At 33.5% G+C, this 20,303-nt stretch overlaps 1 protein-coding gene across 8 annotated transcripts in view; it reads right to left on the bottom strand.

The window, feature by feature from the left end:
- Window positions 1-951: 951 nt before the first annotated feature.
- Window positions 952-20,303, bottom strand: part of LOC128186469 (G-protein coupled receptor dmsr-1-like) — a 40,327-nt gene continuing 20,975 nt past the window's right edge. For 4 of the 8 annotated variants that reach the window (XM_052856239.1, XM_052856244.1, XM_052856246.1 and 1 more), the window contains exon 2: window positions 952-2,303. In XM_052856239.1, the coding sequence (XP_052712199.1) occupies window positions 1,115-2,303 (1,189 nt within the window). In that variant the 3' untranslated portion in view covers window positions 952-1,114. Of the gene's footprint in view, window positions 2,304-3,625; window positions 3,786-8,078; window positions 8,416-14,525; window positions 14,730-15,229; window positions 15,282-20,303 lie in introns of those variants that run through there. The other 4 variants (XM_052856241.1, XM_052856245.1, XM_052856243.1 and 1 more) reach the window with 4 other exon arrangements.

Below are 20,303 nucleotides of genomic sequence, written 5' to 3'. Positions count from 1 at the left end.
ATTCAATTTGTCTGCACCGCTTGATGTGTTAGAGGACCGATGACATCCAAAAATAAGTATTCAGTGCTTTATAAATGGAATTAACAAAAATCAGATGTTATTTTGGATTAAAACAGCACTGATGGATTAGGTTCTACCGTGTTTACCTATGCGAACAAGCGAAATGGCACATACACATAAAATAAAAATCTCAACGAATAAAAAGCCGTGTCAAATAATTTTATCACAATTAATCATAATTCAAACTTTAAAAGTAAAATGCAATTTTCATAAATTATCACAGTAACGTGTTGTTGCCCTAATCGAACCGGAGAGAGAGAGAGAGAGAGAGAGAGAGATTATTCTTTAAACTTTATGAATAGTTATATGGTTTTTGAAATAAAGAATGTTTTACTACATCGATTATATTAGTAAATACAATACAAATATAACCGGTCGCATTTTTTTTTCATTTAAAAATTCAAAACGCTAAATTTAACAGGATAATTCACATTTTTATTACAATTTATTTATTTCTTAATAAGTTAATACAACGTACTCTGGAATTTTCGTTCAGGTGTACAATAAACTGTTAGGATCGTAAATACTATGAACCCTATATCCTGAAGTAATGAAAACTGATAGTTTACAAACATTTTAGGGATTTTGTGTAGCTTTTGGTCTATTTTTCGATGTCAGTACCTGTGCATTTGTCAGTTTGTAAAACTATAATCTGCACTCTATATAAAATAGGCACCTGATGGATTTTTTTATTACATATTTATCTTATCATTTTCTGGGTTTTTTTTATTGTTCTATCATAAGCGGAATTTTATTGCCCGCAATATACGTATCTCGGCATAAATTATACCTTTATATAGATGCATTGTCCGTATACATTCTGAATAAATCATTCAATGCATTTATAATTGGATTAGAAATATTACCTGGATCCATTGATCGATTTGAATAAATATTTATATGTCTTTTTATTTCACATACAAAATACATTCAACATAAATGAATAAAAAGTAACAGAAAAGTAAAATAAATTTTAAAATAAATTGGAATCATGTTAATTCTTTTCAGAAGATATAAACGAATCGTTGTGCCATTCAAAGTCCTCATAGACAGACTATGCTCTCACAATGCGATGTTCGGCGCTCAACTTTCGGAAATGATTTTGTAGCAAGTGAAGATGATGGTTGTTTTCATTGTTGTTGCTGTGGGAATCAAGTTTAGCCAATCTGTCTGTGAGGGTATAACCGGAATCTTCCGAACGGCGCAACGGGTGAAAATTACAGAAAAGATGAACAAACGTTTCTCGAAACTTTGTGCTCATAGAGCAATATAAAATAAAGTTCACCGCATTATTCACCAACGCTACAATGTCCATGACGTCACCTAGTAGCAAGTAAACTTGGTCATAGAAATTTTCCACGCATGCGCTTAGTATTATTAATACGCCTTGTGGTAGTTCCGTTAACAAAAATAGAATAATGACAGCTAACAACATCTTTGTAGTCCTTGAGTGTTCCGACAGTCGTAAGCTGCTAGCACCGGATATTTGCAAAATTTTGCGTCTCTGGCGGATTTTAACGTGGATGTTATAGATCAAAAGAGAACCGAATATCAACATGAGCAAACATGGAACGAGTTTGGCTGTAAATGCATATATCCACACATTAATAAGAACCATGGTTTCCGTGTCATTTTTGCCCAGATTCAGATCTCGTAAAACATATATGGTTTCATTACTATCGGGCAGAACATCGGGTAGTAATTTGTTGCTCATGTAATTTGGAACGAGAATCAAAGCTGATGAAACGTAAATGAAAAGAATTCCAAATCGAGATTGTTTGATTCTCTGAAGTCGCATCGAGTTTGCCTTTGTAGGAGATCGGATATGCAAATAACGAACAATAGCAAGCATAACACACAGCCAAATTGACACCGTATGAGTAGTAGCGGCTAAATTGATGTGGAATATCATATACAACATCCATCCTTCGCTATTTTTCTCCGTGGATTTGTTTGCATCAGCGGGATAAATGCAATAAAAATGCATAGCAAACGGTAAATAGGATAACATTGTGATAATGTCCGATACTGCCAGCCAAGTCAGAATCAAATTCACTGGTGTCCGCATGTGTTTTCGCGTTAATACTGTTATATTAAAGACATTTGTGACTATTCCGAAGATGCAAACAAATATGGAAATGTAGCCATGGTAAGCCGCATATGTCTGTGCAAACACTAGAAGATCCCCTCCAGAGGCACTTTGGTTCTCTTTCATGACTTCTTCGCAATTGGCTGCAGAGAACCTAAAACGACAACAGAGTGGATAGAATTAGAACGACAGAAATGCCCATTATGGTAAAAGTACCATCCCTTTTTCACGAAAGTAGGTTAATTGGTTACCCACTGAAAAACTTTCGAACACCTTGTTTAAACTAGATTATTGGTCACGAATCATTTGTTTGCAAGATGCAGGTATAGAACAATGATAGGATAACATCAAAGGTATTCTTAGTTCTTTTATTAATCAAATGGGAAATCTCAGCAGTGTTACCATGTCCTGCTAGAGAAATAAATCATAACGCTAGCTTAGGCACTGTATGAAAGCCATTATGATAGTACACTATCTATCGTTGATTTTTTTTCTTTTTTTTTGTTTAAATAGGGAGAAACCAGCAGGAGTAACAAGCTGTTTCTGGTTCCCTGTTTGCGTATTGATACATTTACTGCACGATCACAACATGATTTCGCTGAATCCCAGCTCCATATTTACAGTTACAATATGACGGGTATTGACTCCATTAGTGACAGAGAATTAAACATCAATAATTGCATGTCATAAGCGTAAAACGACGATGCTTGTATACAAAGTAAATACGTAAATATGTTTTGTTTTCCATGACATTCTCAGATTTTCCAGAAAATATGTAGTTGTTTGTGGATTCTACGCCTTTTAGCAGATTTGAAGAAGAACGAGTCAATCTTTAGTCATGCAAAGGAAGTAATTACAAGTCATGCAATTTTCTTACGTGTTGGTTGATGAAGAAATGTTAAATCAATTTTGAAACTATATCTTCGTAAATTTACTGCAAGAAAATATAATAACAGGTTTAAATATTTAATTGAAATCAATTATAAAAAATGAATCAAATTGTTTTTTAGAGAATAAAGCATTATATTTTTCTAGATTTATAAAACTCGTCAGGTACGACTATGTATATTTTTTAAATTAATATGTTATTTCCGTATTAAGCCAAAAATTCGATTTTTGCTAAAAATGTTTTTCTGCTGGTATTATATCATACGTCCAAAAAGCAGTATCCTCTTGTTCTGTGATAAAAAAAAACTGAAATATTGGGCTAAACTGACTTAAATGCATGTATTTAATTATTACTTTTTGGTCAGAGTGGCATCAGTCACTGTTAAAATAAATGAAGTTCTATCCTGTACAAAATGACATGCATGAAATATGAAATATAAAAAAAGAGTCCAAGTATTAGCTTGTCAGCCCATATCTACACACAATTGCGCCGTAAAAAAAAATTAAAAATAAAACACCATCAAGAGACCAAGAACGGTTATTTTGCTCCAATACTTGAAAAAAGACTGAACCTTTTTAGCTACATACCACGGTGACCACCTATCACAAACACCTTTCCCGTAATCATCACGGTACATCAACAGTCGTTTGTACTTTTCTGGCCAGGTCCCCGAGTAAGCCATTTCATCCCGACTTGAACTGTTGAGGCCGACAAGAAGATGAATTTAAAAGTTTAACATATCGACCTGTCTGCTTGCAAGAAAACCAGCGTAGTGACAGATGTTCGATAATTGACACCTGTAATATGATTAGGCCAGGGACTAACATTACGAAATAGTTATAATGGACAATTTGATTCATTGGTCAGCAATTCAATTACCGCTGCGCTACTTTCAAACGACTGGTTGCCACTGAACCTGGCAAGTTGACTATATGAATTTATTTTTTCTCTACGACTAATTTAAATAAAAAAAATTTTAAAAGTGTGATAAGAAGATAGTACGCACATGTATTTAGATTCTTATCTCGCTATGTAACAATTATAACGTTTGTTGTTGTAGAATATTTTGAAATAAAAAAAGAACATATACATTTGTAACACTTCTTAAGTCTTAGACATACGAACTGGACAGAAATATTTCAATCCATGTTTTTGATTTTTTTTAAGTTTGAAAAACAGGTTCTTTAATTTTGACTATCATATTGTTTATTCTCATCATTTCGATGCTAAACATTCAGATATAAAAACGCTTATTATATAGTTTAAATTTTTCTATTTTTTTTGGCATTCGAAATGTATGTATTGTATTGCCATATTTTAATATAATGCATCCATTCAGAGTTCTACAATAGCGCTTTGAATTGGTTATTAATATATAAACCGTGATTGAGTGTCGCTTATAATTCATTTCACGTTCGACTCGCAACAGTGCATGTGTCTCGATTTGTTACTTTTTGTAACAAAACGTCACCGGCTGGTTTCGAACCAGCCTCAATGGTCAACTGCAATGACATTTATTATAGAAATGATTATTTTAACCTCAGAAATGATTTAAAATCGTGTAAATAAACACTGGGAGTTTCATGAACTTGACTCGCATGGACTAAAAATTTTGAGTATGTTTTAACAATATTTTCACGTCTTTCTAGTGCTTATCAAGTATTTAGTTTCGATAAAAAGTACCAAATGAATTTGAAAATATTTCAGAGTTATCACTGGATAGTACAAGTATAGTACATGCACTATTTCATTACCATTGCCATGCGCGGATCCAGAAAATTTTTCCAGGGGGGTCCGAAGGATAATTGTGTTTGCCAGGGGGGGTCCGAGGCATATTTTCGCGATAATTTTACTATGTAAATTTAATAAATTTTCATTTTCCAAGGGGGGGGGGGGGGGGGTCGGGACCCCCCCCCCCCCCCCCCCCCTCTAGATCCGCGCATGATTGCATACAAATTTCCAATTAATTATCAAGCTAAGAGTGACCGATTCACACTGTCTATTATATGACATGCATCCTACATAATGTTTACATTTACGTGTATTGATCTATTCCTGCGGCATTTTTCATGATCACTACCATAATATATATTATCACCAAACCCAGTGCCTTTGAAGAGCGTCACTGAAGATAATCTCGCAGAGAACTCTCAATTAATCCTCGTCATATGCGGGACATTTTCTCATTAATTGCTACGAGGATGTACTGTATACAATCTGCCAACCTTCACGCTCAAAGCTAGTTGATTAACCTACAGCGTTACATAAGGGTGATAACATGCAAATTTGGGTATTCTTTTTTTCACTCGATGCACTTTGACACGTAATCATGCATTGAATAAGACATACCACTAGAGACGTTTTCCCAGCACGGGGGATACCCGGAGGGTGTTCGATTCTTGCTCGCCTTTGTCCTGGCTTCGCGTGCGTTAGATCGATGAATTAACGAAAGACTTAAGAACAAAGACGTGTCTTCCAATAGGGGTTATTGTATTGTAACAGACATGCCCAGCGTGCTATTTAACTCTCTATAACACTAAAGTCTTTCAGGAGAATGATGAGACGCTATAGAGTGGCTCGATACACCGATATATTAATTTGATATATCTCCAATTTTTTCTTTGAAAATATGAAAATGACATTTATAAGCTCTCACATATTATTAATCATTTATATCATTTATTTATGGTTATTTTTGTATTCTATAAAAGAATCTGGGAAATTATTTTGAGCTGAAAATAAAATATCTTAGAGCTTACGATTTGATCTTTTGACTGTCAATCAACCCAGCAATAATTATCTATACATGTGAAGAAGGATATTGTATTATCTTTATTTGATTTAAAAAAAACTATTTTTTCATTAGTAAACGAAGCCTTTACTTAGCTCTACATATGTATGTGCTTTCAACTGATACAGTGGGAAGATTAACTAAATGTACATAGGTTCTTTTTATTCACGATTCCAGTGTATAAGCATATTAAATTATTGTGTAAATCAGTAACTGTGTTTCTATTTACTGTGTACATTTAAATGTACTTGATAAAACTTATAATTATGTTTTAAAAAATTTCGGTTTTGTGATTGCGATTTTACGAAAGATTAAGCGATCATTGCAGAAAATTATTTTCAACACATTTTTCAGAATAATTTATATTTACACTTTTTTCACAATGTTTATTCGTTTCTTTTACAATAATTTTGCTGCATATCTTGCACGAAAATCTGATGCACAATGAAATAAAAAAATAGCCCAAACTTCCCACATACTCCAAGCGCCAACGTACATGTACTTACATGTACAAATCTAATGCTGGTTTGAACAGTTTCCGGTCGTCAAATATTTATGGCGAAGCCAAATTATTTGTAAAAATTCCGACATTAACCCCAATTCATGATCAGTAATGTATTGCTGCACGGCATATGCAGTAGAAGCAGAACAATACGCACAAGAGCATGCACATGTAAGTGTTGTTCACTGTTTAATAGTTTAAAAACAGATAAATGATTTTATTGTAATATAGGAAGTAAATCAACTGTAAACAAAATACCCGTAAATTATCAAACACTTTGCTTTAAACTTATAACGCAAAAATTTCTAATGGTTGGATATATTTGAATCTTTATACCACACTCTAAACTACATGTATCTTAAAACAAAGCATATTACTTTGTTCTTAATTACGTTTAACAAAATTTTCTACCGATCAGTGACTTTATATATTCAGTATTTTCATGGTGAAAAAATTGGCTATTCTTCAACGCTAGAAGATTTCTCGAAATTCAACATTTAAATTTATTAAATTCTAGTGCTTCTTTTCGCCTCTATATAATTTACTCTTACTTTACACATTTCCAAAATGAAATATTAAGGTTCGGCGTCAACTATCGGAATGAATTGCTCTTTTCTTATCTCTCCCAGCTTAATATCTGAATGCATCAATGAACTGCTATTTGCGATTGCCATCTTAATGTGTAAAAAATATCTTAATCTTTTGTATGAAATCATCCGTGACCGCGATACTCATCGCCATTTTATGTTCTTGGTTAAGGACAGAAATGGTAACAGTTTAAAACAATGCTTATCTGAATTGTATTTTTTTCATGAAGAATTTAGATTACTGTTTGAATAGATATTATAATGTTTAGAAATATTTTAAATGTGCAACGATCAAACTTCAACAACTTTTGGTCGATCAGACCAAAATGGCGAGGTGTAAGGTTTTGTAGATTGTAAAGTACTAGAATAGGGGTGTTTATTTTCACTAAAGGAGATGGGACAGGGGAGGGAGGGGGTTGCTAGACTTTAAGAATAGTGCAAGACCTTTCTCATTAGATAATTGCAGTCTGGTTTGTTTTTTGGGGTTTTTTTTACAAAACCCCCATTTTGTGCTATCTTTAACGTACTTAATGGTAGATATTTGCATAATTTGGATTCTCTCTGATAGTGGAATAGACAATTCGGTCTGCCAAGATTGACCGTCGTATTTCCGACACAAAGCTGGTGACACCCCGCTAATAGCTTATTGATTCAGAGCCGGCTATTGAGACGCCTCGGATGTTCATTGCATCTTAAAAAAAGCCTATTCCCTGAAATTCTCAATAGACGTAAGATTTAAATGCTAAAAAGATGAAGATTAAATGAGCGAAGCATTTTTGCTGAATCAGGGTGTTTTGTTTATTTTTAACCGAACAAAGTTATATGAAGCTCTCGAAAAAAAAAAATAATTTAAACCAAACCATGGCAAGCATAATTTTGAGCTACAATACCAATATATTACTGGAAACCTACACAATTTATAATTCTTATATCATTTAAAACCTACACAACTTATAATATCAATATTTTATTGAAAACCTACACAATTTTTTTATTTATATTTTACAGTAGCATTGAATTAATAAATCATTTTGAAACCAAGGTTCCAAAGATTCACCAAAAAACATCTTCTTACAAACTAGAAAAATGGAGAGAGAAAAAAATACCCTCCGTTAAATAACACTTAATGTAAAATTAGTAGTTTATCAAAAATGTCCTACCTGTATGCACAATACGAAGAGTCTGCAGATTTAAACATTTTCCTGTCGGCGTTTTGAACACTATTCTGCTCTAGTCAATTCAGAACAGACAATTAATAATATTCCCTGTCTCGGAGAGCGACCACTTGAGCATAACATCTACACCAACAAGTCATATAATGGAAAATAAAGCCCTAATCTATTCATCGATTCCAAATTGAATATTCAGCAAGTTGAAATTACATCACTTTTTTGGCGTTGAACAAGTCTCAAGAGAGCGCGCTTTTTATTTCAATGGCGTGATCTTTGGACTAAACGTATCTCACTTACTAAAGAGCGGCGTTAAGGATTATGATGTACTACTACGCGCCGTGACGGTAGGCCTTTATCGCCTTTTGTCAACTTCGATCACTCTGCGTATCTATAAACCATGCTTTACTTTACTCTTCTCTCGATAGTTTTGGAATAAACGCTCATCTCCCTTAAAACTGTCAGCCAGGAATGTCAGTTCATGGGATAGGTCAAAAATTACCAATCAAGATTTTTTTCTTTCACTAAAATCAACGATATGTTTTTTGTAAGCATTAATTTGATAAAACCCATTGAACTCAGCTGTTTCCAAAACAAAAAGGAACTGAAGATAAAAAAAGAAACATTTTCTTGCGCAATCGATAAAAAAACGTACTGCAAAACCTTGACGAAAGTCGTAAAAGTTCAAAATTTGATAAAAACTATTCAATTAAATTGTTTTTTTTATTCAAAAGGGAACCCCAGATAGACGGAACGTCTTTTCTTGCAATCGATCAATAAAAAACTACTGCAAATCCTTTACTAAGTTGTTAAAGTTCAAAATTAAAATAAAAGCAATATTGTTCGGAACATGAATATAGTTTAACAATATTATGCAATTGCCTGCATTAAACAATCTTCATATTGACGATATATTACACTAAGAGCATATCGATAAATAATCTGTAGTAACGCATTCAATGTCTTGTTAATGGAAGTATGGGAGTTTTGGTCTGGAATAATATCAATGCATTTAGACTGATAAATTCGCAATTTATATTAACCGACTGCTTTTGCTGGATGCGTAATGATGGAATAAATAAATTAGGGCCAATGTCTTATGCTGTGTAGTTGCAAGGTCGGGTCTCTGAACTTACTATATGGTTAATAATTAATACTAACAGTCAGTGTTGCATGATTTCCAGTCTAAATAAATGTTTACCGAAGATGTAGTATACAATATAAATGCGATTGTTTGTTTTCATATTACTTTGTTACAACATTAAATTAACAAAGTGGCCCAAACATTGCAAAAGTAATCTTTAATCTTCTTTTTTTAACGACTACACTTTCAGCAATTTGTCAAAATGTTTTTACTCGACTTTATCAAAAAATATTCTATGATACATTAAACAAAGAAGTCGTAATATTAAAGATTTTTTTATGACTAATTTACTTAACTTCCACATTTTGGATATTTAATATATGTGACATGCATGTACGTTTACCCTTTAAAAAAAACTGTTTATACATGTATGTTTGTTCAATAACTTAACTATATTAGTAATATCCATTTCTATGTACTTTCCATTCTAAACTACTATACAGTTGTAAATTGTTATACTTGGTAAGAACCTCGTAAGTTGTAAGAACTTGTGTTCGAACCATTTGTATATGTTTATGCACTATTATATGTTCAAACCAAAAAAAGTAACTGCGAATCGAACTCCGGTCAATGCAGTTTTTAGCCCACCTGAGCTGAAAGCTCAAATGAGCGCTATTCTGATTACATTTTGTCTGTCGTCTGTCTGTTTGTCCATCTGTAAACTTTTCATATTTTCAACATCTTCTCCAGAACCACTGGGCCAAATTCAGCCAAAATTGGCACAAAGCATCCTTAGGCTAAGGGGATTCAAAGTTGTGAAAATTAAGGATCACGCCTTTTTTGCAAAGGGAGATGATTAGGAATTATTGAAAATTTTCGAGAAATTTTCAAAAATCTTTTTCTCAAGAACCACTAGGCCAGGAAAGCTGAAACTTTAGTGGAAGCATCCTCAAATAGTGTAAATTCAAACTTGTGAAAATCATGACCCATGGGGGTAGGGTTGGGGCACATTGGGGGGTCGACTTTTTACATAGGAAAATATAGAGTAAATCTTGAAAAATCTTCTGCTCATAAAGCAATCATCCGGGAAAGCTGAAACTTGTATGAAACCATCCTCGGGTAGTTTAGATTCAAAGTTGTGAAAATCATGACCCTCAGGGGTAGGGAAGGGCCACAATGGGGGAGGGGCAAATTTTTACGTAAGAATACCGTATAACGGGTATTGTTTACGTGCTGCTAATTTTTACTAATTTTTACGAGGTTTATAAATCCGTAAAAATTAAACGCGTAAATTTTCTCTATTGGTTGGGAGAGAAAGAAAAAGTGAGAGAGGGAGAAATTTTGAAATAGAGTTGTCTGTCTTTTTTTCCCCGGTAAATTGAACTGAGACGAGCACATGGTGTACACCAATGATGATACCCAGATTAATAGGAATAAGTAAAGTGTATATCACATATGAAATAGAGTTAAATGAATAAACACAATAATAATAATTAAGGACTTGTTAACAGAAAAACGATTTTCTGATTTGTAAGTGTGTTAACTATAACAAAGTCACGGTGACCCCCCCCCCCCCTTTTTTTTTACCACAGATGATTTTAATTTTTACGTCCAATTCGTAAAATTATTACGCGTAAAAATTCAAATCGCCCTATTTTAAGACGAATTCGTAAAAAATCACAGCAGTAAAAATTACCCGTTATACGGTATATTGAGTAATTCTTTAAAAATCTTTTTTTCAGGAACCATTTGGCGTGGAAAGCTCCTCAGGTAGTGTAGATTCAACTCATGACTCCTTAGGGTAGGGTGTAGCCACAATGGGGGGACTCAATTTTCACATAGAAATTTATAGAGAAAATCTTCAAAGTTGTGAAAATCATGAACTCCGGGGGTAGGGTGAGGCCACAATGGGGGGTTGCACATTTTTACATATGAATACTGTAGATACCTTATTTTACGCGAGTGCTTAATTCCGCGATTCAACCGTTTTGCATCAAATCGCGAGAATATAAAATCGCGAACACTGAATTGTTATCACAGTTTCTTATTGTACATATCTGTTCGGAAAATATGAGCGAGATTTTGAAATCCGCGGGATGTGCTTCTCGCGATTGTATGCGGATATTTGTTCCTCGCGTTTGATTAGGAATGTACAGTATATAGAATAAATCTTTAAAAATCTTCCTCTCAGAAACCATTAGGCCAGGAAAGCTGAAACTTGTGTTGAAGCATCCCAGGTAGTGAAAATTCAAAGTTGTAAAAATCATGACCTTCGGGGTAGGTTGTGGCAACAATAGGGCGGGGTCGATTTTTTACATAGGAAATATATAGAGTAACTCTTTAAAAAATCTTTTTCTCAAGAACCATTTGGCCAAAAAAGCTGAAATTTGTTAAGAAGCATTAGCAGGTATTGAAAATTCAAGTTAATTCAAATCATGATTCCCGGGGGTATGATTGGGTCACAAAGGTGGGAGGGGGGAGACAAATTTTTTACAAAGGAATATACAGAAAAATATCTTAAAATTTTTTTCTAAAAAAACATTTGCCTACAAAAGCGGTAACTTTAGTGAAAGCAACTTCAGAAAGTGTAGATTCAAATTTGTTCAAATCACAATATCTAGGAGTAGAGTAGGGCCAAATTAGGGATTCAGTTGTATGAAGGAAAACATTTTAATTATTCACAAAACTTAAATATTATTACATGTATATAATTATGCTTTTACTTATATGCAAGCATTTTTATATATTGCTGGTTCTTTAAAATTGTTTAAACTTTGGCCCCTGGACGATTTTTGGGCCTCACAAGTGGTTCAGAGTTTGATGTAGGTTTATATCCTGTATATAAACAATTGCTAATGTGATATGACTATAAAATCATCCTGTTAGAAAAGGGACTTGCAATTAATTATAAATATAAGAATATCCAGGTGGAAACAGATTGTTTTGTACAGGATCTACATGTATTAAACCACATCGCCAGATATTTTGTATTATGTCTCATGACGCTGATTTTATCATGCCTATCGTTGCTCAGGTGAGCGATGTGGCCCGTGGGTTTCTTGTTTTAGACAGTAACCTTCTTATAAAAAGATATGTACCACACCTTTATAACCCTCTGATAAACATAATTATACTAAATTAATTTTTAAAAAATTGTCACATTATAAATGTAAGATAAAAGTGGAATTAACAGCATTTTGACTTAATTTGAAAGAAGATGGGTGAGTAAGGCGTGTAAACTGCCCATATGGGGACAGATAAGATACTTTAAAATCAAAATATGAACAAATCTCATAATTTCTTTCTAAATTATTAAAAACAATGTATATTTACCATAACATCGATTTTTAACCTTTAAATATGGTAAACATTTAGAATAGGTTGATTTAAACTGGCGTATGCGTGTCTAAACCCCCTAAAGTCATAGTGTCATTTTTAGAACTTCAATGCCTTTTCTTTTACAGAGTGGGTCTGGGCTCCATATTTTTGTCATAGTCTATATAAGGTTTAAAGGAAATCAAACCGATTTCAAACAACAAAAACGTGGAGAGATGACCCACAATTCTTTAAAAAAGTCATTTTGTATCCCAACAATTTAACGTTTTACAGAAATACTACAAGTCCGTAAATTCGTGGTTGAAGTTGCATTTAGCATTTCACGATGATGTTTCTTGTGACTGAAATGGCTCAGTGGTTAGAGCACCAGACATTATGCAACATTATAGAGCTAGGGTTTTTAGGTTGTGGGTTCGATACCACCAAAACTTTAAATTTTTTTCTTTTTATCGTTTGTTAAAATATTCCAAACTGAATATAGTTAGAAATTGTTGTTTTGTAAACTTGTAATATAACATCATCTAGTATATTTGGTTGGGAAAAAAATTAATTTGAAATTGTTTTTTACGATAAAACCAAATGGGCATTTGCGCTATCTTGTTCCCCCATCTTCTTCATCATAAATGGAGCATAGTGCTTAGTAAATGTTCTCGAAAGCGGTGTATCGTTTAATTCTTGGGCATGAAGTCTCTAAAACTGATTTTAGAAATTATTTCACTTTGGTCATCATGATAAGAAAAGGTAATTGATAATACGAACGTTTTAATGGATTGTTTCCCTGAGTCATGAATAAGACATAAAAGGAGACTTTGGTTTGAACATATTTTATTGTATATATAATATACAAAGGGTTCTAACACAAGTTCTTGCATCTTACTAAATGTAGGTTCTCACCTAAAGGAGACTAGATGGTGTAAGGGTCTCTAAACTTAACCAATATCAAAATCACGTTGTAACAATAGTCTTTATTTGGACCTCTATTGGATAAATTTATTTTTCAAGCTATAAATGGGTGTGTTCGATCTTTTTCGGGGGTGAAAACCTGGTCCTGTGGTTCATCACGGTCTTTTACAAGCATTATCGCTATTTAACTCTGAAACATAATGTGTTTGTTTTAAAAAAAACCATTGTAAATTTTGATATTGGGAAAACCTTAATGGAAATTGAAAGTGTCTGAAATTGAGAACATGCGTTTATACGTAGAGAGCATGAGTAGTGATAAAGGGAATACCTCCATAACGAGACTTACTATTGAATAGTTACTGTAGTGATTACTATGCCCAGAATTAATCAGGAACAATAAAAATACTTTTTACACTAAAAGCATTCCCGTGATGGATGCGTCTGCGCGCCTTTGACTCCCTTTATCTCACAAATCAATGAATTACTAATGACGAATGAAAGTAATTCAAAGGAATGAATAAGGAATATTTTCATCTTCGCGTCAGATGGTTTCTCTGTGGTTAGTTATCGCGTCTTGAGTCTTTCGTTGTCGAGTCTTATTATTAGGGAAGCTTGCTCTTTCTTTGCAAAGATAAATCGAGCCTTTTTGCAAATGAGAGGATATATGTGTTTTAATCAAAAGAGACCATCTCAGACTGGCTTGTTTTTTTGCATCTCTCATCTAGACAAAGACTTTTTTTTCTATTTATAAGCAATCATCTACTTCAGAGTGTGGTTATTATGAATTTCGTGTAATGTTATTAATGGGCGCGTGGTATCCTTCCGCTCCTTTTTGAATGTCCTTTTTGAAATGCCCATTTTTGAAAATAAAAAGCAGTTATAACCAAGTAAAGTTGATAACACGTAATAATACGAGCATAAAAATGCACGGAATACTCGATATAAAAACAGCGTCAGTGATAATTGAAAGAGCTCTAGGAGAATTTCAGATAAAATACAAAAGTCTGAAAGATCCGTTTTAAAGCTATCAAAATGTTCCAAGATAAACAAGCAATATCATTTTAACACATGCAGGCGTATTGTTAATATACATAGCGTTATCTACATATATTTACTTTCCGTCGTTCTAATTTATCTTAGTCAGAATTGCATTTTCTATTAATTTCTTGTATATCAATAGTACGACATTCGTAAACATGGCGTCTTTGTGATTTTGATGAACTAATACATACAATTGCATGTTAGGCGACGTTTCCGTCTAGTAGCCTTATAAACGTGATCCAAGTCGTTACTGTCAAGTTTCTGGTTTTACCAAATGATAGCACTGATCATAAAACCAGTATAAAAGTCTATTACGGAGGACGATCCAGATTTACAATCATTTTGCTGCATATCTGGCACGTAAATCCGATGCACAATAAAATATATAGAGGACGAGCGCCAACTTCCTACATACTCCAAGCGCCAAAGTATTTTCAAGTCTAATGCTGCTTTGAACAGTTTCGGGTCGTCATATATATATATATATATATATATATATATATATATATATATATATATATATATATGGTGGCCCCAATTTATCTGTAAAAATTCCAACATTGATGTTTCTCTGCACTTTACGTACAGCTTGGAACAATATGTTTGCATATATTTAAGTATCAATACATTGTAATACTATGAAAGTATCAATTTGAGTTGAATGCTTATTTTCATTTTGACCCCTTCCTCACTTCTAAAGATACAACTACAATAGAATCCAAAATTCTCAAGTTACAGCTTGGCTTTTTTCATACAAATTTATATGATAACTACCTACATGTGCATCCTGTAGATCTGATATAGATTTCCTGGATGTAACTGCTTTACATTCATTTGAATACGAAAGTCGTAGGGCTTTGCGTGTCGAACTCCACTTTATGCTGCTTTATTTGAAATAGGATATTTAACACGTCTTACCGGTTAAAGTTGTAAAAAAAAAGGGGGTTTTTTTCCAGAAAACATTTGATTATCTACATTTTTTGGAATAAAATAGTTAATGTACTTAAAAAAACGTTAACTAGCTCACGAAACTAATTTTTTTTTTCAAAAGAGAAACTTTTATCTTTTGTGCATTGTTTTTCTGTGCAATAACATGGAAGAATATAGAAAGACAAATTATTCAAAAATATTTACCATAAACGTCAAAACAAGCTAATCAGAATTTGATGAGAATCCTTGCCTATCCTTTCGCACATTCGTCAATTCAGTGTCACTTATGAGACATAAATATCTTTTGTTCAATCTATTACATAAGAAATACTTTAACGTAGACATGTCTTCTCGGAAAATCAGTTACACGCGATTTTGTTGTTTTTTAATATACATGTCTAGAATATTCGGTGGGAAATGAGTTGTTGGAATACCAATGATCTACGGGACAGTTTTACTATATTAAGATATTTACAAGAACATGTGATACGATGATCACATGTGAAGTATTGTTTACCTGTAACTTTGTAAAACTAATTTCCTGAATACACTCATAAAGCATAGTGCTTTGTGTATTGATCTTTGTTAAAGCTGCTTAATTGGTCCGATTTTATATCAAATTTTATGCACGCTTTTAAACGATGGCTATGCTTAGTATATGTATAATAATAGACATTGCAGTAGTTTTCCCAGTCAATTAAGCCAAATTTCAATGAAGAAAAATACGTACAAAATTTGCTAACAAAACAAACGACATTAAAAGGTACCGCGTTATCTCGCCTCATGTTAAATTTCACCCCTGACGACGAGACGGGTATGGTGTATTACGAATTTGACATCGCTTTAAATAAAGGTCGAAATGGTCAGACAAATGATCAGACAAATTACAAATAAACATGTGTACGTTTTGTTCGCCAATATTTCTAAAGTCTGCGTTTTTTACAATCGATGCATAGCATGCGGGTTGAATAACCCCAATCATTCGGGGGACGAAACCATGCGGTTTCCTTTTCTAAACATTCCCGTGATGCATTTTGGTTTGTTTTTTCGTTTGCCCAAAGAGAAATTATTTTTAATTATTTACTTTGAATATTTCTAACTTTGAAAGGAGATTGATTCTGCTGGTGTAAATAGGACAAAGTCCATAACTTTGTAAGATAAATGATTTGTTTGAACAAAATTTTGATACTGTAATTACGAAAAAATCGGACCAAGCAGCTTTAATGAAGAATATTTTATCAGTGTTTACATTTGTCAAGCTATTGCTAAAGAGTTCCTGTAACCCGTTACAATAATGTGATCACTAACTTAAAGCTAGATAGAGATTATATATTTTGTAATGTTTAAAGTAATTTAGAATTTTATTTTGTTGCAAAAACCTGCTAATATGATATGACTTTGGAAAATGGTTCAATGTCACTATACACCCTTTACTCAAAAGCTCTGTTTATGTGAAGTATGAGCCAAATAGCGCTAAGATTATATATATATATATATATATATATATATATATATATATATATATATATATATATATATATATATATATGATAGGACCTTACCCTGAACCTACAAACTTTATTTACGGTCACTGCACACCCTTTACGCAACGGCACTGTGTGGGTGAAGTATGAGCAAGATCGGGCCAAGGGGAGAGAAGATATGCTCCGGACAAGCCATCTTGGATAGACATACATGTATGAATAGAAAGCGGACGAACGGACAGAATTATTACTATAGGGCGCCCGCAGAGCGGGACCCTAATTACTATATAAGTAATCCTCTGCTGTTCATTAATTTATAAATGAAACATGTAGATTGAAGAAGAAATGTCTTTTTATATGATATTGCTAGCTCTCATTGCCTGCACTGTTTCAGAGAATGCAAATTTCGAACCTAAGATCACAGCCAGACGTCATGACGGGATTAAATAATTAACACTGTGCCGGATAATTATGCCAGTGCCAAGGTGGCATTTTTGCACCCGTCTAAGCTGCATATATCGAAAAATTCCAATATGCCATATGATAGACCATTGCTTAAAGAGTTAACAACCACGTTTGTTATCATTGTATCTTACCTGTCAGGTGAGATATTTTCCTTTCAAAAATAAATTCCTATAGGAAAATAATTTTTCCCATAGGAAAAACAATATTCCTATAGGTAACTTGAAATTTCCTATCGGAATACAAGAACTTCCTATAGGAAATTCAATTCCGATAGGATTTGTTAAAATCCGATAGAAAAACTTAATATCCTATAGGAAAACTACATGTCTGATTCAAATTCCTACAGGAAATACCATTCTCCTATAGGAAATATAATTCCTATAGGACATTTAAAACATTCTATAGGATTGTCAATATTTCCTGTAGGAGAATCAATTCTACTATGGGAATTATTATTTTCCTATGGGATATTAAATTTTAAAGGTAAATATCTCACTTGTCAGGTGAAATACACTAAAAACAAAAGTGGTCGTATAATCTCTAGACAATGGTCTATCATTTGGTATATATGGATTTTTCCGAAACTCCATCTTAAGCGGGTGCAAAAATGCCACCTTGGCACTGGCATAATTATCCGGCACAGTGTTAATTACACATGTATGAAAGTTTATGAAATTATGTTCAGCTGTAAGTAATACTCATGTCGAAATTCAGAATGCTTTTATTCAAACAATATGCATGATATCTCAAACAGTATTAGATATCAGTGAATAATCAAAGTGCAAATTACTTAAACCCTACTGAGAGAAGTTCATTTTTCTCTGTTTTCTATTCGCTGAATCACGCCACTTGCTTACGCAATTTTGGAACAACCCTCATTATTAAAGAAAAACTTGACAACAAAAACCGTTTCAGTAGTATTCATTATAGGCGAAATTTCTAGTTCAAAAGGGGCATAACTCACTTTGAAAAAAATAAACAACAATTTCCTGTTAATAATAGAGCTGTTTTAACAAGAGTTTGGCAGTACGTGACAAACTCCTATTTGATGAAGGCGGGGTCAAATCATGGTTAACTGTCCAGTAATAGGCTAATAGATAGAAATACACTGTACGCAATTACACCTGTCCTTCTTCATCCAAGGCTATACAGTAATTTCAGTTGAAACTCAATTTCTCACAACAGAGCAGTTCTTTGAGGGGGGGGGGGGGACTTTCCGATTTTAATAGTCTATGAATATAGATGAGCTTTTCCCAGCGTATGAGAAGATTCAGAAAGAAGGTAAAATTAAAAATCTGACAGCTTTTTTTGATGAGGAAACTAGACAGTAACATCCCACCGAAAATCCAAGCTCTTAGGAAAACGGCTATAAAGTTATATTCACATCAACGCTTCATGTCCGGTTTAGGCGCAAAAAGCATGCAGCAATTTAGCAGAATGTGTCGCTAGACTATTCATTTGTATATTTAAAAATAGCCAATTTTTTATGTTCTAATGAAGAATTTTATTCCTAGAAAGATGATTAAATAAGCATTCTCTGTAATATTTAAATATTACATTTATACCATTTTCCCATATGAATTGTTTGACGTTTCAGTTCAATCAGTTATATATTCAATATGGTCCGAGTTCCAAAGGAGCACAATTCTCAGAATAAATCGAATGGGAATTGCCTGCTTTAATATGTCCATAAAGTACACCGTTTTATAGTTATAATATAGGATTATTTCAGTTATACTACATGTCTATTCAATATTTGCCTAACTTCGTTGCTCAAAAGGTTATACCTAATTCCCTAAAGTTAACTGAATCGGAATTATCTATGAACACAATGTTTCTATTCATGAACTTTGTACCTCTTGAGATGAGAAGAAAAAACAAAGACTGATATCGAAGGACAGGTCAGAAACGTTTTAACCCCTGGTCTGGGTATGATTTATCAGACATTGGCAAATTTAATCTGAGGGGATTGCGTGAATTTTGGGAGATTTTAGAAAATAGATCACCAATACCGAATTCCTGCTGGTTGCATCTCAAACATTTATGTGGAGACACACCAGTGGACAGAGACTGAGTAAACGACCAAATGGAGCATAGGTCTATGAACTCGGTAAGCAAACCTGCTTACGTAAAAGTTATCCTGGCAAAGTTCACAAACGATGTTAAGAAACCTTCGGAAGTTCATATTAGCACATTCAACGAAACGAAATAAATTGGCTTGGTTTAATAAAGCACGTTCTCCTAGGATATTGTACAGTGTAGCAGGAGCAGAGACACCGACATCTTCGCTAGCCAAGGGTTTTCGGTCCGCTTTGCTCCCCATAAACCCTTGGCGGATTTCATTATGAAAACTCGGTGACAGGCTCCGCTTTATGATTGGCTGCAGCTGCGAGTAGCTGATCCAATCATAGTGCATGTAAATATAAACTTTAAAAGAAAACAATCGAGTACAGTGCTTCTCCAATGATGGTCTAACCAGATCGCTTTAAAACCTACATATATCTATTTCACTGGGATTGAACATGTAGCTCTACAAACTTGTCAAGGCTCGCGTGATCAGCATGGGAAGTAAACATGGCAAATGTAGAAGTTGCCTATCCCTTTAGTATATATACGTCCCTGCTTATGGTTATTGCTTTTAAAGATTCAATGATCTTTGTTTTATTTAATTTCTTTGGTCCGCAATATTCACGACAGCGATACCTGTTTTTATGGCATGAAAACTTTCATATACATGTAAATCGGCGACTTTCTCACTCTGGTCCTTACAAAACACGATGAATAAAACAATCTGTGCTTTCCCTTCGTTATTACTTAATTCGTATTTAACATGTTTAATAGCATCGTTAATTATGTTCCGACATTCGGTAGTCAGCATGTTTTTAAGTTGTATTAATACTGTAGTGTGTATATAACCCGTTGTTTAATTCGATTAAAATGTAAATATGCAAGGGGCGCAACTCAAGTTGCTCG

This window comes from Crassostrea angulata, chromosome 6 (assembly GCF_025612915.1).
Source record: "Crassostrea angulata isolate pt1a10 chromosome 6, ASM2561291v2, whole genome shotgun sequence".
In the NCBI taxonomy this organism is placed as follows: Eukaryota; Metazoa; Mollusca; class Bivalvia; order Ostreida; family Ostreidae; genus Magallana; species Magallana angulata.
The sequence above is the reverse complement of the archived record's forward strand: the minus strand, read 5'-3'. Positions and strand labels throughout refer to the sequence as shown.